Genomic DNA, 26,532 nt, shown 5'->3' on the forward strand with positions numbered 1-26,532 from the left:
TGGACTCTTGGATAAAGCAGATTTTGAAAATATACCTAGAGTATTCCATTAGTTTACATAACTATTTAACACATACTCTGTATAGATAACATAGGACACTCGACTAATGCAGACCAAAACTACACAAAGATGTTGCACATAGTGCACTGCATCTAGGTATACATAGCCAAATAAGACTAAGACAAGGTGATTCTAAAGTTATCAATGGAAAGACAACAGTTCAGTTTCTGGAAATTTAGGTTTGACACATTTAATAAAGACAAGCAAAGAAGATCCTGCAGTGGAAACGACTGACAGTCCAAATAATATGAAAAACATCGAAAAACACAAAAAACAGTACAGAACACATCAAGTCAAGAGGAGATTAGGGGCCACACATCAAAGTAGTGATCTATGAAGCAGTATGAATAAAGAGCTGAAAAGACTAAATAAAATTTGAATAAAAAAAAAAAGAGACACCATAATTTAGCTATGAAATACTATGATAGAAATTATAAAATTACACAAGTACTGTTTTTGTGCCTTGAGCAATGCAACAGGTAGGATTCAGCCACAGACCAGTTCTGACTGAACAAAAATAGGTTTTCATCATGTATTTTGCTAAACATTACTAATGGAATAAGTCACCGAAAGCTTGCGAATACACTTGATTAAAAGTAAAAACTTACAATCACTGCACTGTGTGATCTCCAAAAATATTTTATTTAAGGTTACCAAATTCTAATGAAGTCAGCAAGAATGAGTTTGACCCTTAACAAGAGAATATTTTAAGAACAAAGCATGTTCTTTAAATGTGCTAAGTTTAAATACACCACCATCTGATACATAACACCAACTCAGACTCCTCGATTCAGTAGTCTTGTCAACATACCACCAACTTTTCTACAAGTAAATCCAAGATTTAAGAACTTTCTCACACTGCCAACAAATAGTTAGGTCTGTTCTCAGAAACATGGTGGATAAGAACGAAAACACATCTAACATGACGTTTATAATATAAAAAGCCTACTGCTTTCCTACTGCTATGGAAAAAGAGTAGAAAAATTTTTTCCCCCAAAATTGGTGAATACTTAAGGATGATTGCATGACTGACATTACAACTTATCAATAGATATTAACCTTTAACAGTGTCAAAAAAGTGTTTTAATTCCCTCTGCATTCACGGGTTGTGAAGCACTAGAACAAGCAGTCTAGGGAAGTGGTAGAGTCATCATCCTTGGAGGTATTCAAAAGATGTGTAGATGTGGTGCCTGGGGATGTGGTTTAGCAGTAGACTTGACAGTGCTAAGTTAATGGTTCGACTTTGTGGTATCTATGATTGGTGGTATCTATGGTATCTATGATTCTCTCCAAGAAAACACATTAATCTAACTTGCATGTTTGGATCTGTGTGGACTGCTTTTGCACGAATATTTATAAAATACACTTTTTTCTTCTTTTTTTTTTTAAGGAAATCATACATGCTCATGACAACTGCACACGGTTAAGTTGGGTCTCAACATTTTACCAGAGCCAAATTACTGGGAAAAAAAATAATAAAACAGCATCAATATGATGCTTTGGTGAATAAATTCACCAGAGCACCACAGCAGCAGTATTTCATTCAAGACACCTCTACCAGTAATTAAAAGTCTTTAACAATAATAAGTTGTGAAAATTATACTACATCTATACACCACCAGCTGTACAACTGGTTCCTCATACATTTTCTCTCCAGCTGCATACTTACAAAAGCATTTTTTAAAGCTTGCTCCAGTACACAAAGTATGTATCAGTTGCTAAAATAACTGCTTCAGATACCCACTTCAATCAAAGTTTCAGACTCTCATGCTTGTTAAAACAGGTGCTAGACAAGGACACTGAGTTTGTACTCCAGTTTTATGCTCAGTATAGTATGAAGTTGAGTATCAGTCTTTTTTTGCACATTTTATGACTATCTACCAGTTTGTAGTTCCCTTCTCTTAGAAAAGAGGAAATAAATAATATAAAATAAAATACACAAGATGCACCTTCAACAGATTTTGCTTGGAAACCAGTATGTGCACATCTGTTTTGGGACATGTCAACTACCATCCTAGAACTTTTATGTTGTACATACTTGCCAGGAGAAGTTTGAAACAATCTCTTGGGAACAACCAGATACTACCCTCTTTGGAATTCCTGTTCACAGATAATATAGCTGCATTCTCTCTAGATGTTGCAGATGTTACTGAAGTCTTAAAAGGTTACTTACGGTTTTCCTCCAGGAATGCCTGCTAGATTTGGAGGGATTCCAGGTACTCTCATGTGAGGAGGAGGATCAAACCCAACCTGACAATGAAAAATGAATTAATCTCACACTTGCAATTTCTCATTCAGCAAGCATTTCTTCCCTTCCTAGGTATTATGCATTTAACCAAAGTATAGCTTTTACCCACAAAATTAGGTAGGCAGGAGTAATAGACAAAACAAGTTTTGCCCCCAACATGCTTCTGCTAGAAGTACTCATATTCAAAGAGAAAACCCGTAATGTGTATCACACATTCACAGTACTGAGCATAACACACAGACCTGCATGCTAGTGTGGCACTCGCCCTGGAGCTGGGCTCGGGAGTGCTCCGGCATGTAGCCATACCAGTGCTCTGTATCTCGGTGGCAGTGAGTGCTGGCCTGTGCAGGTGCAGTGTGGTGTGCTCGGAAGCAGCTTTGGGCCCCCGCTAGGATCTTGGCACAGCTCTGCACTGTGCAGGCATGTCAGCTAGGAGATGTCTCGCAGAACTACACTGCAGGGTGTGCACAAATTTGTCTATGGCTTAAATATACTACACAGGCTGTCTTTACAAAGTGCGATTCCACTACACTTCTAAATCCAGAATAAACACGTACACCAAGTAAGTCAAACGTTCTGGACCAAACACGTTTCCTTCTGAACACTACCTGAAACACAATTCTTATTGCTTCAAGGAGTACAAATGCTATTTAGGATTTCCACATTTTTGAATAAACCCTGATTTTTCCAGTTCAAAAAAGTAGCCACATCTACAATAACAAGAAATGACAAGCTTAAATCCAATCTTGCAAACTCACAAGTAGGTAAGCCTGTGTATATATAGAATTACCATCAAGCTCATTTCTGCAGAATCAGGCTCCCAGGTTACTCTGATCAATAGGAGCAATGACTGCCATACTCCGTTTACTTAAGCAGGGTTAGGGTCCGTTAGGGTTATGCCCACAACAGCAGCTCCTCTTAACACATCTTATCACAGAGTTTTAAGACATGAACTGACCAAGTCTTCATGCTTATTTACACAAAAAATAAAAGGACAAAAGTAGATAACTTCTACATGACTTGAAATTAATTTGGTGTGTCTGTACAGATCGCAAATCTTATGCAGCAAAAGAAAAGCAGATGCTCACAGGACCATTGAGACGATTTATACCTTTTTTTTTTTTTTTTAAAGTATAAAAAATTTGGCATTTATTAATCAACCAAGGTACTGATGAGGATGAAGAAAAAAGGTAACACATCAATACTGTGATATTATTTGTTTTCAAGGTGCAAATTTGTTTCTCCAACCATGCAGCAAAGCGAAACACACAGTGAAGCAGTCAAGCCTCTGGCACTGTTATAACTTGGGAATTCGACAGCACATTAAATGAAGCATGCAGCTCTCCTCAGTGAACTGCAACTCATACGACTAAGATTGCATGCAACTTATGGCCTACCATAGGAGATCTTCCATAAGCAACCACAGCAGCTGCAGCAGCAGCAGCACTCATCTGGGGTGACATGTTGTGCAGGCTGGCATAGGCTGCCCCTGGACTGGTTAGCTCTCCATTCATGCCAGCATGAGGCACCATTCCAAATGGAGCAGGGTATGGCCCTGGTACTGCCAAAGGTGTCCGCAAACCTGCAGCTACAGAATAATGAAAGCAAATAGTTTTATTTGTATTTCCTTGCACTTAGGGAAGAAGACGGCTTTTTTTACAACACTTAACCTTCCCCTCACACACACAGCCAAGAAACATTCCCATAATTTATCTACACTACTACCTCCTCTTTTCACTCAGTGTAAATAAGATCTACTGAGGTATGAACCTGCTGATTACTTCTAACAACCTTTTCCAGCATTGCCCATTTTCATTTCTGTAATATTACCCTGTTTACATTAATCTCTCCTTTGCCAAATTAAGCACTAAAGCTGACAGACATGGTTTACACAGCTCACGTCTGAAGCAACTGTGCTGTACCAGCCCGAATAGCGAAAGTAAACTTCCCCCTGCATTTGTCAAGATTTACACTGCAGCAAATATTAGTAGATTCAGACAAAGAGCTGGAGAAGAGATTGCATTCAGAGTAAAGTGCCAGAAATTTCTCAGAAGTCTTTCACTGCATAGTCTCTGGATTATTTCCAAAAAGATAAAGAAAAAAGTAAACAAAGAATAAAAGATGGAAAGATATTCAAACTCTTGATAATCCACACATCTGCATCTCATCAAGCCCTCTCTTAGTACCATGAAACAAGAACTTGGTTAACATTCATATGGAAAAAAGATTAATTTTGGAACTATAAAAACAGAGAAGCAATGCTTTACCAGCTTGGTTAACCAGAGGGTCCATTGTTGGAGGCTTGCCAACGCCTGGACGAAGTCCTGGAGTTGCACTAGTGCCTGGGGTTGGCACGTCAGTTCGAGGAGTTGGTGTGCTGGATTTCAGAACAGGCGTGCTGGCTTTTTCATGCTGGTATCATTAAACAAATTAAATGAGTATTATTTTTAATCCAGGCCATATTACACAATTTATCACAACAGCAGCTGGGATGCTGGGCATCTACTACCTAGTCCCCCAGCCAATTTTCATAAATCCATGAAATGCTGACAACATTAACTTGTGAGAAAGAAGTGCTGACCTTTTTGATTACTGCCAAAATTAAAAAAGCAAAATAAATGTTATTTTTCTTTCTTCAATTGGCATGAGAAAAAATGCATGAGCTAATTTTTTTTTTTTTGGGGGGGGGACAATACAGTAAGCATCACCAAAGTATTTTAGCGTGAACTAACTATTGTGTCTATTATTGGACACAGTAGATCTAAGTGAAAACAAACGTACCACCACAGTTGATAACATCAACGAAATTGTGACATAGAACCTGACCAAATTATTAATTATACTGCAGAAAGAGATTTCAAAGAGTGACAGTTCACTTAGAAGAATTAAAGAAAAGCCTAGAGAACTTCTTAGTGACCATATGCAAATCTATGGGAGAGTTAGAACATAACCATGCTTTTCTTGAGCAATAGCTTAAGTGAATCTTGTGTTTTGTAATAAACGTGCAATTCATTTGACAGAAATGCATATACAGGAAATCAAAACAAAGGAGAAATTATTGCTGAGAAGAAAAGCTGAAATGCTACAAATATCTGGAAGTCTACTTCAGCTTCAAATTCTTAAATTTGAAATTCTTAAATGTGCCATCTGCAAAAAAATAGTTGCAGAAGAATGCCAAGTTAGACCTCACAAGAAAATGAACATTTCCCTGGACAACAGACTGCTTATAACACTCACCAAACTCATTTCTTTGGATTTGAGGGACGTGGAACTTCCTGAAGAAGCTGTAGATGCTGGACTGCTAGAGGCATCTTTCTTTAGCAGACGGCTTTTATCTATACCATTTTCACGTGGTGAATGAGTAGGACTTGCCCGTGGGGAGGAGGGATCCTAAAACAATGGGAAGGAAAAAGCAGCACATACTTCTGTTAGAATCTGGTATACAAACACCACTAAAGAGTCCAGGGGTGTGGGGGGAAGAAGAATTCAAGCAGTAAGTTCAAAAGAAATAGTATTTTGCTCTCTATCTCTGTAGAAAAAAAGCTTAAATCCCTTCATCGCTTCTAGAAACATAAGTAAGTCCATATAGTAAGAAATCCAGATCTATTTACCTTACATTAGCATAAACTGTTTTCAAGCATAGAGCTTGCAACCTACATAAATATAAGTACAAACGAAGGCAAGCATGCCTGACAAGTGATAAGCAAGAAAGACCTACAGAAACTGCAATCAGTGTACACTTCCATGTATGTTCTTCACATGCTGCTAGTCAAAACAATTGTTTCAGTAACACTTTTTTTTTTTTTTTAAGGGAAAACACACCTTGATCATGTCCATCTTCAGAAAAGAGAAAAAGATGCAGACTTTATATATTACAATATGTTACTTCTTCCTAAAATCTATTATTTTGCTACGTAAGTCTACAGAAAAACTGCAATAATCTCTCAAGTGATTATCTTTCTCTCCCAGAGGCATTTTTTGCACTTACTTTACCCCAAAATAGGCTGCCCAACAAGGTACAACACCATCAGTTCTGCAGGTTCTCCAAGCTCCTTTGGCTCGTAAGAAAATCAGCAAGAAGCCATCCTCACATAGAGTTAGTCTATTGATGGATTACTGAACAACTAGGATTATAGACTATTGATTTGGTAGGACTTCTGAAAAGATTACTAAAATCCCTAGCTAGATACACATTGTTTTTACTTGGCTGACATCATTTGGGCACTTGAGGCTGCTGAGACACTTCTCTGTCAGCTTTTCTCCCTGTACTTTTCATGGAGCATAAGAATGTTTCAGCCATAGTCAGGCTACCTAAATCTTTTTGTAGTATGAAATTTAAGATGAAGAAAAGATAAGACTATTCCCTTCATCATGATGTCACTGTCAAAAACCAAAACAATACAAAACAAAAACACCACTATTTTGGAGAAAAATAAATAAAGTGGCTACCACCTCTAGACAATTTTCTGAACTGACTTCATTCTGACTTGTGCAGACTTCATCCTAACAAGCATGTCTGGAAAATGCCATCTTTAACATAGGCAGTTAAAATACTAGTAATTTTTAATCCACAAGAACTGTTTTAATAATACGCCTACAGTGTTCAGTACTGTTTTCCCTTTTCATTTGAAGATAGCAGTTGGGAAATCTCAGACCTCCACCTGCACCTCACCACAGCTGTCTCCACTACAGAATAGCCGTGAAATGTTATATTCTAACTGTGGAGCGACCAGACCTATGCAAAGCAGCAGAAGAAAAAGCTGAGAGCAATCACAAAGCTAGGAGGAACACATAACTAGGATTAATAAAAAGATCAGGTGGTGCATATTTTTAATATATATACCACATAAATTAAAAGTTACCTCATTGGATACATCTACGACCAAGTTATCATCACTCTTGTCCCCATCACTGTCCTATCAAAAATAAATAGTTCAATTAGTACATTAAGAGCTGAAAGAGAGACTATATCTACTCACACATTTGTTGTTTTTCCTAGACAAAAAAACAAAACAGCTTTTATTTATTGGCAATCAGGAAAACAGTGAAAATAAGAATACAAGACCTTACTTCTGCTTCAATATTAACACCCATATAAGGTAGAACTATTTGAATGGTGGTGGCTTTACTAACATTGCAAGATGGTCCAATTCCTTTCCTTACTACCATCATAAACAGTGTTATAATTTTTACTATAAAAAGAAGCTTATACCACTCGTGTGTTAATCTCCTATGTGTTAATATTAATGCTTGTGGATAAGTTAAAAAAACACACTAACATCTTAAAACTCCATTATTTTGGCAATTGTTTCATTAATCAGCTTCTTCAAAGTGACAGCACAACATTTTCTCCATTTCAAGAAAGAAAAGTTTTGAAAATGGAAACTTATGTGGAAGAAAATGCTTCATAAATGCCAAGACATTTCAACATTTCATCCTACTGAAACAAAATACTTTGACATTGTTAAACTGAAATGTGTTATTGTAGCTTGTCGAGATGCATTCTTACGTAAATCTGTGTTCACCTGAGCTGCCCTGGTGCCCCACTGCAGCTATTACTCAAGTGTGCCTTGGTCCCTGTCTCCAGAACATGCTGGGATCACCCAGCAGACACATTCTATGATACACAGTGATACAATGAGTTCCACTTGGTGGTTCACCCTCAAGAGTCTGGATAAAAAACAAATCAAATGAATGGTGAGCAATAAATCTTTCCTGTGGCAAGTCTGACATTTCCAATAACTATACTTTTACTTTAAAAGTTTCTAGGCAAACAAATCAGATCTACAAGACTGTTCAATGTGTCCCACATGTCTTGAATTAAATCAGCAGTGCTTTCAACATGTTTGGGCTACCACACTTAACACTGGCAGATGAAGTACAAGACCATTTCCTTTCTTTAGCTCCAAAACAAAAATAAAACAAAAAAACCCACCACCACCACCACCATCATCAACAGCAAAAAAAAAAAAAAAAAAAAAAAAACAGAACAAAATGCACACACAAACAAAAAATAAAAATAAAAATAAAAAAAAACCACAAAAACTCTACAGGTGGTCACAATCCTTCCTTCCTTTATGCTCTGACTGCTTCAAGAAATACACTAAACATAGTAGGGGTGCAAGAGTGTCACAAAAGAGAGAATGGTGTCTCTATTTGTCACTTCAGAAGCTGTCCAATCAAAGGGTGCAACAGGAAAAGACACAGAAAAGCTCTGGACCTGGTTATCTGCCACCATTTGAGAAGTACAAAGGATACAGCAAGCAAGAACAGGCTATAATATGTGGAATCACAATAGATAGGACACTTCTTCACCAGAAATATCACCTCAAATGCAGGCAAAAACAGTTACAAAGGTATGATTAAATGTACTCTGGTCATCTTGAGGCACAGAAATTTACTATGGCTATCACAGGCAATTCCTATAGGTACTGTTCATATCAGAAGATTCTCTTCTTTAACAAACCTACAAGTTGAAGTTATCCAGATCTTAACATGAAAACTAGTCACAAGTCAAAAAAAAAAAAAAGGGGGGGGGGGGGAAGTGTTTTGAGCATCTTATTTCCAAGGTGAAAATTTGTACAGCTCATTTGTCTCCCTTCTGACAAATGCAATGGTACCTGTTGACCCTCTGAGGACGTCTTCTAAAGTAAGCTAGAACTCAGCAACACATGTGCTGAATTAAGAAAACTTTTAAAAAAAACATCTTTTACACCAGAATGAATTTTATTTTTGCTTAATTTTTATTTTGTTACTGCCTTTACTTGCAAAATCCACCTCAAGAGAAAAGCAAAGAGAGCTGCACATTTAAAATGCAGATTAAAACAAACTATACTTCTACAGTGCAATATACTTTTCATTTGTTTCTAACAGAACTTCAAGAAAAGAAAGGCAGTTTTTTTTTGCTTGCACAGTTTACAAATTAGAAAGGAAAAATACACCTAGAATACCAAACCCTTAAATTAAGGGAGTAAGTTTGAGGAAGTTTGCCAGAAGTTTTCTATAATCTATGTTATTATAAAGTGGTGGGAAGATGACTTGCAAAATCTCAACAGTATGAGAACACCACGATAAGCAGGAAAGTGGAAAGAAAGCCAATGTGCTATCAGTAGCTCCACTGCAAGATTCACTGAGAGCCAGCCTTCCTGCCCCAGAGCATTGGGGTTTAAGGGGTGAGAAATTATGCTGCAAAACACTGAGGAAATAAAGGGGCACTTGATTGTCTCTTGGATTTCAGCAGCTAGGAATTAATTAGTGATTGAACTCATATAAACCAGGTATTTTACCATACTACTGCTATGTCAAATAATATCTGCTGTTAGATTGATGTTCTTCTTTCCAGTGCTCTTTCACACCAGCCCTGTTTGCAGGCAGTTCAAGTATCATCCTGCGATCTGGCTGAGCATTTAGCCTTGAAATTGAAAGCACATGCAAACCTTCTGAGGTTCACATGGGCCACACTGTACTGAAGTGCCTCTCTCAAACGAAGCAGTAAGCAATGCTGGTCAAAAACGCAGAGCACAAACTGCGAGCTGTTTATATCAGTTTCTTTTCTGCTGAAACTGACATACCAACCAAACACAAACTTTAGGATTTTTAAATATGTTATTATATGTTACCTCATAACATATGCTATTTCCAATGGTAATTATTTTTCAACATGATAATAGCTCATATAAGAAAAATCTTTTAAAATCTTCCAAATCAACAAACCCTTCCACTTCAAATAAACTTGCAGTATGGTAAGCTTTTGAGCCATCCGGAAAGGACATCCTCTGGAAGTCAGAGTAATGTCTTAGAGCACTTGTGAATCCCAAATGGCTACTCCTGGCTCCTTATCCCCTGTTGAGAAGTATTACTTGACAATAGCCCTAACTATTGAGTCACTACTATTTCCACAGCAAGAATAATGGTCTCTCTGGCACATGCATTCCTGTACTACAGCAGCCATAGAAAACACATTGCCTTGTGCTTTGCAGCTCTTTTACTCCTCTTACAAATACATCTGCAAATAAATTAATCATTTCTTTAACACAGATTTGCTTACATAGTGGCTGGAATCCTTATCATCCACCTTTCTCTTTTTGATGTCATTGGCATATTCAGGGCCATTCCTGCGTTTATCTGTGCTTCGCAGACTGTCTGGGACCAACAGAGAATTACTCTGTAAAGACAAAAAACAAGGCCAGTCAAAAATTCCTTTCAAGATTCATTTATATATACCTTAAAATTCAAACTGCATGTTAAAGATGCTTTAGAAATGCAATACCTACATAATCTTTCATTCCATTTAATTCATCCCAAAGTCCTCCCTGCAAACATGTACAGCTTAGTGCATTCTAAGATCCTTGGTTTTTCGTTGCTCAACTTACCAAAAGTCTAATTCACTTGTCATTCACCACCTATTTAACTACTTAATTCAACTAAATTTATTGTTTTAGAAAATAAAGCTTGTTAATTCATCAGTAATGTGCATCTTTTTGTTATATATATATATATATATTATTTTTTTTGTTACATATATACATATATATATTTACAAACAAAAGACTCAAACATAACCTGACTGATTGCTCACCTCTAGGAAATCATATGTAGATGAGGCTTTGGTATGTTTATTCTTTCAAACATGGAGAGATACATGACAACTTGCCTTTAACTCTTTAAAGAATAACAAATGAGGTTATGCAGTGTGCATCTGTTAGCTTTGTCGAACTCCAGTTGGGTATCATCAACAAACGTATAGAGATCACTTTATTTCTTTTTCCTGACATAACTTTCACTCTTAGTGTGAAATTATGGCTAAAATCCTATTTAATCAGACCCAGTGTGGAAAACTGATGCCAACACACACACACACACAGACACACACACGATGAAAAGAAAGACTAATCTTTTCCTCAAACTGCACAGACTACTTTCATTCAGATACGGTACATACAAACTGTTGACCCAAAGAGAAAGGCATTTCTAACATTTTTTCAGTCATGTGACAATTTGACATGTCTGTGATTCCCATCTCCATCTCCGTTCCAGCTAAAGCATTAAAATGTGCTACAATGAGTTCTTTTAAGTGCAGGATTAGCATATGCAAAAGCGCAATTTGTTCAGTGATATGTTAATGCTGTGAACAATACTGAATGACTTGAGAAAAATAAGTCTCCTTTCATGAAGACCTGGTAAACCTAGTTCCTAAAAGCCAAGCACATGCTTACGTAAATAAATATATACTCATATAAATATACAAATAAATATATATTTACAAGTACACATGTATATCTCACAAAAGACTACTAGAAACATATATGCTATAAATGCAAACCCTCAAATAAATACTTACTTTTACATAAGAGAGACAAAAATATTCTTAATATATCATAAACATATACTAGTAGCCAGTAAACCGCACACTGAATGGCTTCCCCTTCAAAACCTGAAAACGCCAGGGTAGTTTGCTCATGTATTAGTGTTCAGTCCCAAGGAGAAGGAAAACAATACAGGGTACATAAGGCAATCCGAATCCTCTTTTTCCTACTTCAGACACTGTGCTTTAGAGCCAACTCTAAGCTCTTTTATCCCTGACTATTCAAGCTAAACAAATGCCAAGGGGCTTACATAAAGCATATAGGAGGGTCTAATGAAATTCAGTATAAAGAAGCTCAAAATAATGTCTTTAGCACAATGTTTTGCAGCTAAAAGGTGGGCTTGTTGGATCACTGAACTAATTGCCTTGACAAATAGTCTAAATTTAACCCTTCATCTCCTTCCCACATGCATACCAATTCAGGGATTTACTAGTTTGAAAACATTGAAATGCATTTTCAACATTTTAATACAGAATCCATCATGACTTTAGCAGTAGAAACATCTTAAGCAGTAAGCTTTAAATTCAAACTTTGTTTGAAAATTCAAACTTGATCACAGATTTCAGAAAAGGCAAATGCCTGTTCTTAAAAACTTTTTTTTTCCTTGAAAAGATAAGATACTTCCCTTAACAAAAAAAAAAAAAAAACATAGAAAATCTGTATCTGTTTTATTGATTAAAAGCTTAGAACAAAACAGTAAGTTAGGTGTAGAAAGCTGAATAAATCCAGTTTCTCATTTTAAATTGCCAAAATTAAGCATGACCAACAGAAAGGTGGCAAGGGGGCAGCAGCTTGGAAAAAATTAGAAATTCTGCTATTTGAAATTACTCCGCAGAACCGTAAGGAGGAGCTTGTTAATTTTGGCATAAAATGTGTAGTTACAAGAGTTGTTTTTATCTATTTTAATTTTTATCTGGTTTAACGTAAAGTCTACCTAGACAATGCTAACAATATTAAGTAGCTTGTCTTCTGGAGTTTCAATACAGAGAAACTTAACGAGAAACCTAGATTTACATAAAATAAAATCTGAGTATGTGAATGTATCACAGTTACTGTGATATTCACTTATTTATGACGTGAAATTAATCACTGCATAAAAGCAAAAATAGGCAACAGTTAATGGGATGAAACATCTCTATTCCAAGAACCAACTGATTGGCACCACCCAAGACTTGCAGCAACTGGAGCACTGTGGGAAATGTCTATGGCTCCCACCCTCTCCCAAATAGTAAATTAAAATCACGTTTGCTTTTTTTTTTTTTTGTCAAAATACTGGTTGCTTACTTATCACGTAAATGTATCATTATTATAATCATCTAGTAAGTCCATAGTAAGTCCAATCATCTGGTAAGTCCATTGTGCGAAGTTTTCCCCCCTACAGATGTTTATACTGTTTCTCCAGCTTATCACATTAATTAATTTAATTAATTGGCATCAGAGAATCCATGTTAGGCACTGCTGCAGAACAGTTTGTTGCACAATAGCTGTACTATATATAGGAAATAAGACCTCTCAGTATTCTAGAAAAAATTATCATTAAGTAACTAAAAAGTTACTGTTGGTTTTGTTTTGTTTTTTTCCCCCTTTAGGAGTACAAGAAACTGTTAACAACTGTGACCAAAATCAGGTAAAGTGTAACTTTAGATTAAAAAACAGCTTGCTGCTGTAAGCTACTACGAATATTAAAACTATTGGATGTGTAAAATTTCATTCAAAAATGTGGAACCATGCATCTTTTAAAGCCGTACTTATGATATATCTAGAACACTATAGAAAGAAATGAAAATACAAATAAGTATTGGGAACCAGATGCTTTAATAAACCCTGGGCTACTCAGATCTCTTATGGATACATGTAACATTAGATGTCATGTTAACTTCAAGGAAATTATCCTGAAGACAGCTCACACAACACACACAAAAGCCAACAACAACAACAAACACCTTTCCACACAAGCTCTGGTATAGTTTCTATTTGCCAATAGCAATAGCTGCACGCATGATAAAGTTCTGCTCATCTTTTATTAAAATAAATAAGTAATAACATAAAAGTACTTAGTTTTCTACTAGGCCTACTGACATCTGACTTACCATCAGAAGTAGGATTATAAGAGTTCCATTTTAGCTGTAATATTTATTTTTTAAGATAATGCTACAAAAACTTTCAGTTGGGATTACTCTTCTGTGACATTCAAGTTTGTTCAAAAAGAACAAAAGAAGTATGCATGTGTGTATACATACACACACACAAAGATTTCCTAAAGAGAAACTGCATGATAGTGGTTTTATGTTTTGTCTTAATTTCAATAAACTAGACACATAATTGGGGATAAATCTTGTTTTCTTACTAGGAGTCCAATTTATTAGGATTATCAAATGCAATGTCTGTAGATCATGAATCTCAGATCAGAACAAATGATAAAAAAAATCAATTTAATACAAATATTATAGTTCTCCTAAACTAAAGGTTATTCACATGGACACCATTCTTCAATAAAGTTTCAAAATAATAATAAAAAGAAAAAGAAAAAATAAAAAAGCCATGTATAGCTCTTCCTATCAGTGCTACTGGGTTTCCTAATGGCTTTACAACAAGCTATCTCAAAGCAACTTTTCTGCCAGCAACATTTTAAAACACTGAAAGCATCAGAAGCAAATATGAAAGGAAAACAGTTGATACACAGTGAGAAGGTTGTTCCAGGTTCCTTAACAGAAATATAATGCACATTATTTAGATGCATTTCTCTGACTGATATGTCATTTCATTGCCGGTAGGAACTACTTCCAAACCAGAAGTATGTGTGTCACAAGTACAGGCTGAGAGCCCACAGTATCTCCTTTTAGCACTTTGTTGTAATACAGCACAGACAACTCACTAGTCCATTCAGTCCTAACTAATGCTACACTGATCATTACAGCAGTTAAACAACAGCATGTCCATCACAGCTGTACTTGTGGTTCAACCACACCTGGTTGCAGTCAAGACTTTCCGTGGCAGTGGTCTCCTTACCCAACACACATACACCTGCTGTGTTTGATCATTCACCAGCTTGCTGTACATCTGCATCAACTGCACCCAGTTGCCAGTACAACCACCACTGGCTGCTCTGCTTATGTAACCATTATACTATAAAAGAGCTGGTGTATAATGCGAAAGTGCTATTTGCTGATACCCACATGTATTCAGAAATAAACACAGTCCTCTGTTAGAGCAGGCAAAACAGGACCAGGTCTAACATACACAGCCGACTCACTGGTCACTCAGCAGTCCCACTGCTCCCTACCAAGACTCAGCAACAGGAGTAAGTCTCAAGTTGGAGGGGGAGCTAACAAGCTAACACTTAACCACTCCCCAAAATACAGAAAGATTGTACTTATTCTGCTCAAGAATTATTAAATTCCTTTTGTTGAATGTGTTTCTTGCAAACACACAAGACAACAACACAAAAATACAAGTTAGTGGGTTTTGGTTGATATTACTGGTGACAGAAAGCTACTGACTTCACACTCTCTTCTCCCACCATTTTAACGTAGACTATTATGTTCATATTACAAACATAGGAGGCTAGAAGCCTAGATGGATTAGCAACACTCTCCACATTGATTCAGTAATAATGAGAGACTAAGAGAGAATAAAGGTTCTGTTGATTTTGCCATTTTCTACCAAATGCTTGTCAAAACGGAAGTATCCACAAGAACTTACATCAAAACACTCCAATCCTCTTGCCCTGTGTTGTAACCTCTGTCACCAGCCCCATGCTGGTTTATATCAGTTACAAACTGAACTGCAGCACAGCATCCCATGCTCTTCTGCGCAACTGACTCTGGCTGAAGCTAATATGTGGTTTGCATCCGTAAGAATTGTAAGACTTATTTTTAAGTTGACAAAGCCAATAAAAATAAAAGGCATGACTGATTAAAGAAATTCAAGTTCCTAAATTGAAGCTGTTATAATGGAAAAATACTGTTTTCTTGACAAAGGCAAAGATGTATATATATGTAATAGTGAAAACTACTCTAGGCTTTCACGTAACTCCTTTTGTGATTTTTTTCCCTTTTCTTTTTCATTTAAAGGAATTAAAACACAGAACAAAACCAACTCACATTCAACATCAAACAAAGAGTAGCATTCAGTTGTGCATGTCCCCGTCCTTCAAGACCACAATGGGAAGAATGGGACAGAGACTGAAGGACAAAATATTTTTTGCTCTAAGAAGAGATCAGTTGTTTACAAAAGAACAACAGCATTTATGCTTGCCAACAGTGGCAGAAAAAAAAATATCTTGCAAATATTAAGAATAAGTTTTTAAAAATAAGCATATTTTTCATGAGAACAAAAGGTAAACACCAGCCTTAATGAAAATCCAAAGCACATAGTATAGTCAGATTTCACTGTCTACAGATTACTGATCCAACATTGCACTTGACAAGCATTTGCATTTCTATGATGTTCAGGAAGGACATTAAAAATAGTGGGAAGACAAGTGACAAACAAACACCTAAGATGAGTTTGACAGACATTGCCAGTATGTTCCCCAGAGAAAAATATAGACAAAGTTCTTTTGCACTGGTGTCTCCAAAGACTTTATTGAACTTCAGTTGCAAAATGTGCTTACTTTCCCTGATTTCAGTAACTGCAGATGGACTGTGTCACAATCATAGGAATGCCTGAATTCCCACAATAACATAACCTAGCTTTGGACTGTTAGAGCTACATCAGCCAAAACCCACCGTCTGTTACTTATGTAGATTTATACTTTCATTCTGACCAAGTAATTCTAGTATTTCATGTATGAAATGTTTTTGTTGTTGTTGTTGTTTTGTTTTTTTTTTTTTTACTAATTTCTAAAATATTAGTGTTTCATTAGTAATAGAAAAAAAAAGTAGCACTTTTAAATGTAGCAAAGGTGTAAAATGGACACAGATCACAATCAAGAACAATGAAATCACTCTCTCTTCACATTTTACCTTACATCCATTTATGAATCCCATTGTATTTCTAAACATATAATATGCAAAAAATATTGACTGCATATTTGCCTAAGGAAACTTTAAAAAAAATAAAGCCAAATCTCATTTAAAAAGAATATACTCAAATAATATGCCACAATATGCTGTAACTCAGTTTGGTTTTAAACCAAAGGGTGTTTCAGACTTGCACATACAAACTACGAGCTTCTGAAAGGTCACACTAGACATATCTGATGAAAATCATGCTGTAGTATTTCATGGTAATACCAAACATCATGGTTGCTTCAGGTAACTAACAGCATGGGTCTTGGTTTCTTTGATGATGAAAGCAAGCCTTTGTCAGGATTTCTGGCAGCAGCATTACATTTAAAATGTAAGGCTGAAAAAATCAGCTTCATCTCATCTTGATGACCTAGATGGTAATTTGCAAAATGAGAGCCTACTGCTCAGCTGAAACGATATATAATTAAACAGACCTGCTGGTATGCCTTGTATATTTGTGACCAATTTTATATTACCCTTAAGATGTATTAAAAAAATAATCCATTAAAGATTTAAGACAATTAGAGAAGCTCAAAGATCAATTCAGTTCCAACTGACTATTTTGGCTACAAATCTGAATGTCGCTATCACTTCATCTCTCACTGAAGGTATCATTTGTTAAACCAAGACTCTAAGACAACACAGTTTAAACAATTTTAAGTTCAAACTTAAGTTGATCTGTATTCAGCTATTAAAGCATAACTTAAGTATGAAGTATGCATTCACCACTGAAACCAAAAAGAAATTACAGGCACAGTAGTATAGTAACCCAAACTCAATTTATCTGTATTACAAGACTCAGATTGTTTACCACACTTAGCGGTAACTCAAAATAAATAAAAAAGCCAGGTATCTCACCTGGTACATATAAAAAACAAGAAAGCTTGAGTTACATACATGGGGACAGAAGTAACTAGAATAATGATTGTATGTACTGTGAAAAAAATGGCATATACAGTAAACAAAGCAAGAGATGTTGCAAACCTCCTACAACAAAATAGGTGGTTTAATTTTGGATTAAAAGGTTGGGGAGAGCAAGAACAGGAAACATAACGTAACAACCAAGCTTAAATTTAAAGTCATTGCTCTGGTATATGTGCATGTGTGAACACAATGACTCTTACAAAAGTCCTAGAGAATCCTGCTCTTGGCCAGTATTACTTAAGGAAATATATCCTTACAGGTCTGAGACTTAGGAAAACCCAGCCTGAAATTAATTCCTCAGTCACACTGGCATTAAGCAAGGTGAAATGAATGTTCTTACTTAGTAATCTGAAAATAAAAAATAATTGCCTTAGGAGATATGCAGAAAGTTTCTAGTAAAGTAATTGTCAAGCCCTAGTATTAAGAACAAGCCAACTGCATAGCAAAAAAAAAAAAAAACAAAACAAACCCAACAACAAACAAAACAACCAACCAACAAAAATAATCAAGCAATAAAGTCAGGAGTTTAGTATCATAAACTTAATAGTTAATAACTATTTCACATTTCTTGTCTTTTCTGATGAAGACAAATACACAAAGCTCTAATTCACCTCTGGCATCAATAAGCAGAGCTAGTTTTGTTACTTGAAAAGATGTGAAAGCTGTACCTGTCCACCTCCACTGCATTAACAGATTAACAACAATAATCACAAGACATAACAGTATAAAAAGCTGTTATAAAAAGCAGTTCTTTGGCTGCATTATTTTTGGCATGGGATTTTTGTTTGTTTTTTGCTTTACAAAGATTGTCTTAGGCAAAATTTGTTACATATTATATCTAAAGAAAAAACAGTACTGCTAGAGAAGCACAAATTATAAGTAAAGGAGTTCTTGCAGATTCATATAAAGAAACTAAGGTCAAACATAGTGTAACACGAGTTCTAAATTTCTTACCCATCCTGCAATTCTGTTCCTGAAAATCCTCAAGGAAACATCTTAACTCTGACATAATGTTATAGACTAAATTGCAATCAAAGTTGTTTGATTTACTTTTTTTTTTTTTATATAAGAATTAAAAATCAAGTAGCTCATGATTGTGCTCAGATATCTGATTCCTAAACTCCTCCAAGCAAAATACTTTAGTATTTCACATAAACCAAGAGATATTAGACCATTATGAAACTGATCAAAAGGACAAATCAGACAAACAGTGCAACTTCTGATAGCTATTTAAGGTAGAAGAGGAAAGGTTAGCAGGAGTATTGGTACTTACTGTGCCCGGCTCTCTGTCTGCTCCCGTAGTAACCAAGAAATGCACAGACATGCCCGTTCAGACACAGAGGCAAGAACAGAAATAAAAAAGGGGGGAAAAAATTAGAACACAAGCCACAAACAGTTTTCAAATGGCTTTTATTTATATAAGTCATTGCACATTCCTAATACAGTGATTTCCTGAAAATTACAGTATTTTGTAAACATGATTTACAGTTTAACCATACACAAAGCCTGGTTTTATTTCATGACAGAATAAATTATTTTCTTTTCAAAAATTAGTCAAGTGCAATTTTGCCCAATATTTAATTGCGTACTAGAATTTAAGCCTATGAAACTAAAGTAACAGATGCAATTATCTAAATCCTTTGTTTGAACACATTCACTTCAAAATTTAACTTCTCATTCCCCCTACCTTCCCACCCACCTACCCATTTAACATCATTACTTTCTTTGAAAAAAAATTACCCATTTAAGCAGTTTAACAGTTTTTCACAATATGGTGCAGGCCACTGGTGTTGCACTAAACATTTACCAGGATGTCAAAATACCCTGCAAACTATAGGGCATATGACACCTAGTGATCCCCATTTAAAATACTGAAGGTTTCCAAGCTGAATTTTGCTTCAGTGGTATATATGCAGACATTTTTTAAGTTTGCCAACAGTTTATTGTCATTCTATGTAACTTGATTTCTTTAGAGATGCACATAACTTGCAGCAATGCGCAAATCTGACAGTGTCCTAATCAGGCCTGCCATGCCTCTCACCTCTGTGGTGTTCTGCATCGTGATGCTTCTTGTCATCTTTTATTGCCAAGTGAGACTGCCCACCCAAAGCACTAGAAAGGGCAAGGAGGCCAGCACTGCTTCCGAGTGGAGGGATTCCTGAAGGCTGAAGTCCTGATGGATGCGGTGTTAGAGGCACTGGAGGTCCATGGCCATGGGAGAGATGTTGAGCCTGCAACTGCTGCTGCTGTTCCCAGCGTTATCGTCATCCCCAGAAGAACAATGCATAGCACATGGTTTGGGAAGGAAAAGGGAGAAGAGGTTTGGTTAGTTATTGAAAACCAACAGTGCATTTTTATTTTTATTTTTTTAATCTAGGCTTTCCTTTTGTCCCAATACACTATAGATACTGCACTGTATTATGCTGTCTGTGGACAACTCTTATCATAACCTATAAAACAAGAAGACTAACTGAATACTTGTTCTACAGCCTGAGAAAAATATTCCATGATTGGAAGCTGTTTTGTTTTAGGCAGCCACTTTCTGTCATAACATTATGAGTGACAAACACACAGCAGTAGCAGAACTCCAGAGAAGGCCTCAAAATCTTCCTTTTCTGTAAAAAGGAATACTACTGCTCTGGAAAAAAAAAATATAAAAAATAATAAAAAAATTCTCTGGTAAGACTGATTTAAACCCACCTTCATCACCCCTGCTACCCAAATCTGGAAAGAATAATTAGGTTTATATTTTGAGTATTAACAAATAAATAAAAGACACCATATAATTTTATACTAAGCATAGTTAAATCTTTTTTTTTTTTTTTTTTCCCTACTAAAGCTTTTGAAAAAAGCTGTTCACAAGATAACATTGTGTTTAGGAAACAATTTTGAGTTTAAAATCCAGGTACTCCAGAGAGCAACAACAACATCAGAAAACTCCCCAAAGGAAATATGGTAGTAATGAATTAAAGTGTCTCTTTATTTTAAAATCAGCTGGCAGGGTCAGTACCCTGATGAGTAAACATAAATATCCCAGTGATGAAACTGACAAAATAACCTTTAAGCAATTTTAGAAACAGATTCCTTATAATGGATGATTTTTTATTGTATTTTATTTTTTTTTTTAATATTTACTCAATAGGGAAGTTATTTTCTAATTAAAGCTGTTATGGTTCTACTAACATTTTCCAAGTTCAGCTAACCACTTATTTTGACCAAAATGCTGAGCACAGATTTCTTGGGAAAATTAGGTTTCAAAACCATCTTTAGCTCAATCATAGCTCCTCTTTAGTTTGCTACAGCAAAACAGATGTTCTGCCTCTTTCCTGCTTTCTTGTGCCTGGGCACATGAACAGAAAACAACAAGCTTGGACACACTCCACCCACCCACTGCTGAATGTAGACATCGTCAAAAAAGCAAGGGAATATCACTGAAGTCATGCAATCAAGCAGATGTCACACAAGCAAATGTCTGACCTACTCAATGCCAGTCATCCTGTCAAGAGTAGGCAAAGTTATTACAGTACTGCTGAGAGCTACTGGAAGCTCACCTAAGCAGAAGGTAGAATTAAGATCACAGTATTTTACAAATTACTCCAAAATATCTTCTTCCATACCTCCCAAGACTCTAAGAAAAACAAACCAACAACACCCACATAATATCTACAGGCAGATGAATTACGTTACTATTGAGATAACTAGCGTACCTCTGTAACTTTTATTTCATACATGTCCACCCAAGACATTCCTTGAGCTGTTTAAGAATGCCTGCAGACATAAGCGACTCACATTGAAGAACTCTGGACTGGACGGGCTATGCTTGCACTTCTCTGTTGCCCCCAGCTGCAAAGCATCCATCATTTACTTGTTTCTCATATACAGGACAAACCTCAAAAATCTACTAAAACCCCTTCACGCAATTATACAAAGCCACAACTGTACCAAAACTTTGGCTTCTTAGACCAAATTTCACAAATTCATTTTCATATGGTGTACAAAAAATTTAGTCTTCATTGCAATACATGTACATGTACATGTATTGCAATGAAGCGGAGCCAACGGAGCCAACTAGGAAAGGTGCCCTCCTAGACCTGTTGCTAGAAAACAGAGAGGGTCTGGTGGGAGATGTGGTGATTGGTGGCCGCCTTGGTCATAGCGACCATGAAGTGGTTGAGTTCAAAATTTACGGTGACAGAAGGAAAAGTGCCACCAAAACCTCATCCCTAGATATGGGGAAGGCGGACTTCAGGCTGCTCAGGGAACTAGTCAGCAAGGCCCCCTGGGAAGCTGCTCTTGAAGGCCTCGATGTCCACCAGTGCTGGTCATTCTTTAAGCGATGCCTCCTAGAAGCACAAGATCAGGCAATTCCTAAATATCGCAAGTCAGGCAGGCAGGGCAGGAGACCGGCGTGGCTGACCAGGAACATTCTAATGGAGATTAGGCGGAAACAGAGAGTGTTTCGCTACTGGAAGGAGGGCCGGGTGTCATGGAAAGAACACAGGGATACTGTTCGTGTTTGTAGGGAGAAAATTCGTGTGGCTAAAGCACACCTAGAGTTGAAGCTGGCTGTGTCTGTGAGAGAAAATAAAAAGGTTTTTTTTAGATATGTGAATGGAAAAAGGAGAACTAAAGAATACATAGGGCCGCTCCTTGATAGGGAAGGTCTCCTCACAGACAATGACATAGGCAAAGCAGAGACGCTTAACGCCTTCTTTGCCTCTGTCTTCAATGCCGATGATGGGCTTCGGGACCCAGGGTGCCCTGAGCTGGAGGACCGGGACGGTGGGGATGACAAACTCCCAACCGACCCTGAACGTGTGCGGGATTTGCTACTCCACCTGGATCCCTACAAGTCCATGGGTCCGGATGGGATTCATCCCCGGGTGCTGAAAGAGCTGACGGACGTCATCGCGGAACCTCTCTCAATTATTTTTCAACGATCCTGGGAATCTGGAGAGGTCCCGGTAGACTGGAAGCTGGCAAATGTTGTGCCGATTTTCAAGAAGGGTCAGAAAGAAGACCCTAGCAATTACAGGCCTGTCAGTCTCATGTCAGTGCCTGGTAAAATCATGGAGAAGATGGTTCTCAAACTTATTGAGGCGCACCTGGGGGACAAAGCAGTCATTGGTCCCAGCCAGCATGGGTTTGTGAAGGGTAGGTCCTGCCTAACTAACCTGATTTCCTTTTATGATAAGATCACCCGTATGGTGGACCAAGGGAAACCAGCTGATGTGATGTTTTTGGACTTCAGCAAGGCTTTTGACACGGTTTCCCATAGGATCCTACTGGACAAAATGTCCACCATACAGCTAAATAAAAACATCATACGATGGGTGAGCAATTGGCTAACGGGCAGGGCCCAAAGGGTTATGGTAAATGGGGCTGCGTCTGGCTGGCGGGCGGTCACCAGTGGGGTCCCTCAAGGCTCCATTTTAGGGCCAGTACTTTTCAATATTTTTATAAACGATCTGGATGTAGGAATAGAAGGTATTTTGAGCAAGTTTGCCGATGACACCAAACTTGGAGGAGTTGTGGACTCTGTTGAGGGTGGAAAGGCCTTGCAGAGGGATCTGGATAGGTTGGAGAGCTGGGCAATCACCAACCGCATGAAGTTCAAGAAGAGCAAGTGCCGGGTCCTGCACCTGGGACAGGGAAACCCCGGCTGCACGTACAGACTGGGCGATGAGACACTGGAGAGCAGCCTAGAAGAGAGGGATCTGGGGGTCGTGGTAGACAGCAAGTTGAATATGAGCCGGCAGTGTGCCCTGGCAGCCAGGAGGGCCAACCGTGTCCTGGGGTGCATCAAGCACGGCATCGCTAGTAGGTCAAGGGAGGTGATTGTCCCGCTCTACTCTGTGCTGGTGCGGCCTCACCTCGAGTACTGTGTGCAGTTCTGGGCACCACAGTATAAAAAGGACATGAAACTGTTGGAGAGTGTCCAGAGGAGGGCTACGAAGATGGTGAAAGGCCTGGAGGGGAAGACGTACGAGGAACGGCTGAGGGCACTGGGCCTGTTCAGCCTGGAGAAGAGGAGGCTGAGGGGAGACCTCATCGCAGTCTACAACTTCCTCGTAAGGGGGTGTCGAGAGGCAGGAGACCTTTTCTCCATTAACACCAGCGACAGGACCCGTGGGAACGGGGTTAAGCTGAGGCAGGGGAAATTTAGGCTTGACATCCGGAGGGGGTTCTTCACAGAGAGGGTGGTTGCACACTGGAACAGGCTCCCCAGGGAAGTGGTCACTGCACCAAGCCTGTCTGAATTTAAGAAGAGATTGGACTGTGCACTTAGTCACATGGTCTGAACTTTTGGGTAGACCTGTGCGGTGTCAAGAGTTGGACTTGATGATCCTTAAGGGTCCCTTCCAACTCAGGATATTCTATATTCTATGATTCTATGATTCTACATTCTCATCTCTATTCTTACCAACTCTTAAATACACTTAAAAGACAAGGTAAGAGAAAGGTAGCTCTTTTTCTTTTACTTTAATGTTTATAAGAACCTAGAAAGTAATATTTTGAAGGAAGCATTAGGAGTTATTTTCATTTGAAAAAGTTAAAGCAGCAGACCAGCTTCTACAAAATCAAGTTGCTATTGCTACTGCTAGTGAAACCTCATTTCACTACACTGCTGCTTCTTCAGAAGCATCAATAAAGAGCACTGCAGAAGTCTGACAATACTGTGTTTTTTTTTTCCCATTCAAACTCTGAAGAACAAGAGGGTATCTCTCCCTCTCACAGACTTTATCAGTAGTTTCCAACATATTTCTTCAACTCAAGAGAAAACTTGATATTTTGGAAGGCTCTTTAAGAGAGATGGTATCTTAAGTCATTCTGTTCCTCTTTGATCAACGAGCTCGGTCATCTGCACTTCTACCCATGCAACAACATGCATCAGCAGCACTACAATGCATTCATAACCTCGGTCTTGTCCCCAGGTGCACTATCACACTGGATTACCTAGCTGTGGTGTGAAATTGGCTAAGAACAAAAATTGATTTCTCTCCTCCAAATCAGTTTTGTGGAGAGAAACCTGTTCCTTTTTCCAACAGTGAGCTCAAATTAGCTTATTTTGCAGTGTGGGCACAGGAAGTCAAAACAGGGAAATGAAGTTAAATTGTTTCTATTCTTGTCCCTGTAGCTTCAGGACGCCTGTGAAGATTCTGCTTTTTCATGCCCAGTTCAATTAGCAAATAAGTTAATCCACACAATTTCAGGAAGCGAAGCTTAATTCTTTAGAAACCAACCTGCTAAGGACATGCTACCTGCAATTACACTTGCTCTGCTTTGTAGCCTACACAAAGTGTATTTTGTAAGTCCCAGAAATTATGAACAGATTAATCTCTTCCAACGTAGTCCTTAACACTGAAGGGACGTGACAAAGAAGGGCTACATCCTGTTTCTGACAGAACGGCATGTGAAAGCTGGGGAGCAATGCCCAGTTTAAGGTATAGAATATAGTACGAGAGCTGTAAGTGGAAACTTCATCGCAATACCCTGCAGCTTTGCAAAATGGTTACTTAGGGCAGCAGAAGAAAATAGTTCACAAAGATGCTTAAATTTGCAACAATATTAAATAGACATATGACCAAAAAACTGATCATGGTCTTTAATGCCAAAGATGTTAAATTCTTTCTAACACACCAATAAACATAATCCTTTCCAAAAGTTCATACCCTGTTACCTTTTTATTTATACAACTTGAATTGCCAAAAGTATATTGCATTTTTTCTAGAAAAAGGAATATGATACTGCGCACAAAGAGAAAAACTAAAGACAGGGTAGATGCATAACAGCAGTGCTCACCAGATGTATTTAGAAACTAGACATTTGCCATTGTACATCCTAGAAACAATTGTTATGCATATAATCACTTTCCTGTCACTTCAGAGACACTAATGCCTGGTCTGCCACCTTTTAAGAGCTTAGCAGCAGTGAGATATAAAACTGAAGAAGTTGGCAGCAGTATCATGGTCCACTAGGCATGTTCATTAGCACTTAATTAAAAACTAGACACCTGCCATAAGAAATGTGCTCAGAAAAGGATGAGTAACAGGTCTGTCTTACTACCAATTATTACCATTACTTGAAGAGTAAGGGCTGTGTCCAGTTTTACAGGGATGTGGGAACGCAGAAAAGAGGGCAATGATGCATACGTAAGTGACTGCACTGAGATAATTAACCATAGCATTGATTTTTAAAAGCATCAATAGTTCACCCACCATTTTGTTGCAAAACCAGAAGCTCTTCATATTTGCAAAGGGAGGAAAGAAATGGTGCATTCAGCTTACTGTCTAGCATCAGACTTTATTGCCTATTTTTTCCCAGTAACCCCCTAACTAGACTGCAGAGACCCCAAAATAAACATGAAAAACACAGTGCTTCCTTCTCCAATCTAGCACCTCCTAGCCATCTTAAAGGTGGTACAATTCTTCTCCTCCAACACCTTAGTTCCAACTATACAGAGATCTTTAACTAGGACTCAAAATTCAGAATGAATTTTCAATCTCTGCCACAGGCTTCCAGAGGCAAAGTTGGTAAGTTCTTGTTTATATACAGGAAATCCATGTCACAAACACATTCCTACTTCTGGTTCTTTATCTGTCAACACTGACCAAGAAGCACTGTAATTCCCATTCCTACCATAAAGCAGTTCTACTAATGTCACAAATACCTATGGCTTAGTCTAGTTTTGAATTCCTAGTTTTGAATGGTTGCAAGTATTCCTCTATTCTTAAACAGAGGTGACTTCTATTCTTAAACAGATGTGATGTACTATTCATTATCTATCCAATTGCACAGAATTCAGAATTCACAGGTAATTGCAAACCAACAATGGGAAAAGGATACATATCTGGTCCCAAACTACAATAGCTGTTTTCTCCAGTGGTCTTCTGAACAAACATCCAGGAAGAGAAAAAGAATT

The 26,532-nt window shown here is 37.6% G+C and overlaps 1 protein-coding gene across 10 annotated transcripts in view; it reads right to left on the reverse strand.

The window, feature by feature from the left end:
* TLE1 (TLE family member 1, transcriptional corepressor) overlaps window positions 1-26,532 on the reverse strand; it is a 79,969-nt gene that overhangs the window by 16,059 nt on the left and 37,378 nt on the right. For 4 of the 10 annotated variants that reach the window (XM_068666528.1, XM_068666525.1, XM_068666530.1 and 1 more), the window contains exons 7-14: window positions 19,651-19,852; window positions 18,883-18,899; window positions 10,356-10,472; window positions 7,171-7,224; window positions 5,546-5,698; window positions 4,576-4,720; window positions 3,706-3,896; window positions 2,234-2,310 (exon numbers count right to left, since the gene is read on the reverse strand). In XM_068666528.1, the coding sequence (XP_068522629.1) occupies window positions 2,234-2,310; window positions 3,706-3,896; window positions 4,576-4,720; window positions 5,546-5,698; window positions 7,171-7,224; window positions 10,356-10,472; window positions 18,883-18,899; window positions 19,651-19,852 (956 nt within the window). Of the gene's footprint in view, window positions 1-2,233; window positions 2,311-3,705; window positions 3,897-4,575; window positions 4,721-5,545; window positions 5,699-7,170; window positions 7,225-10,355; window positions 10,473-18,882; window positions 18,900-19,650; window positions 19,856-21,398; window positions 21,453-26,532 lie in introns of all 10 variants that reach the window. The other 6 variants (XM_068666523.1, XM_068666527.1, XM_068666526.1 and 3 more) reach the window with 2 other exon arrangements.

The sequence above is a fragment of the Anas acuta genome, chromosome Z (assembly GCF_963932015.1).
Source record: "Anas acuta chromosome Z, bAnaAcu1.1, whole genome shotgun sequence".
In the NCBI taxonomy this organism is placed as follows: Eukaryota; Metazoa; Chordata; class Aves; order Anseriformes; family Anatidae; genus Anas; species Anas acuta.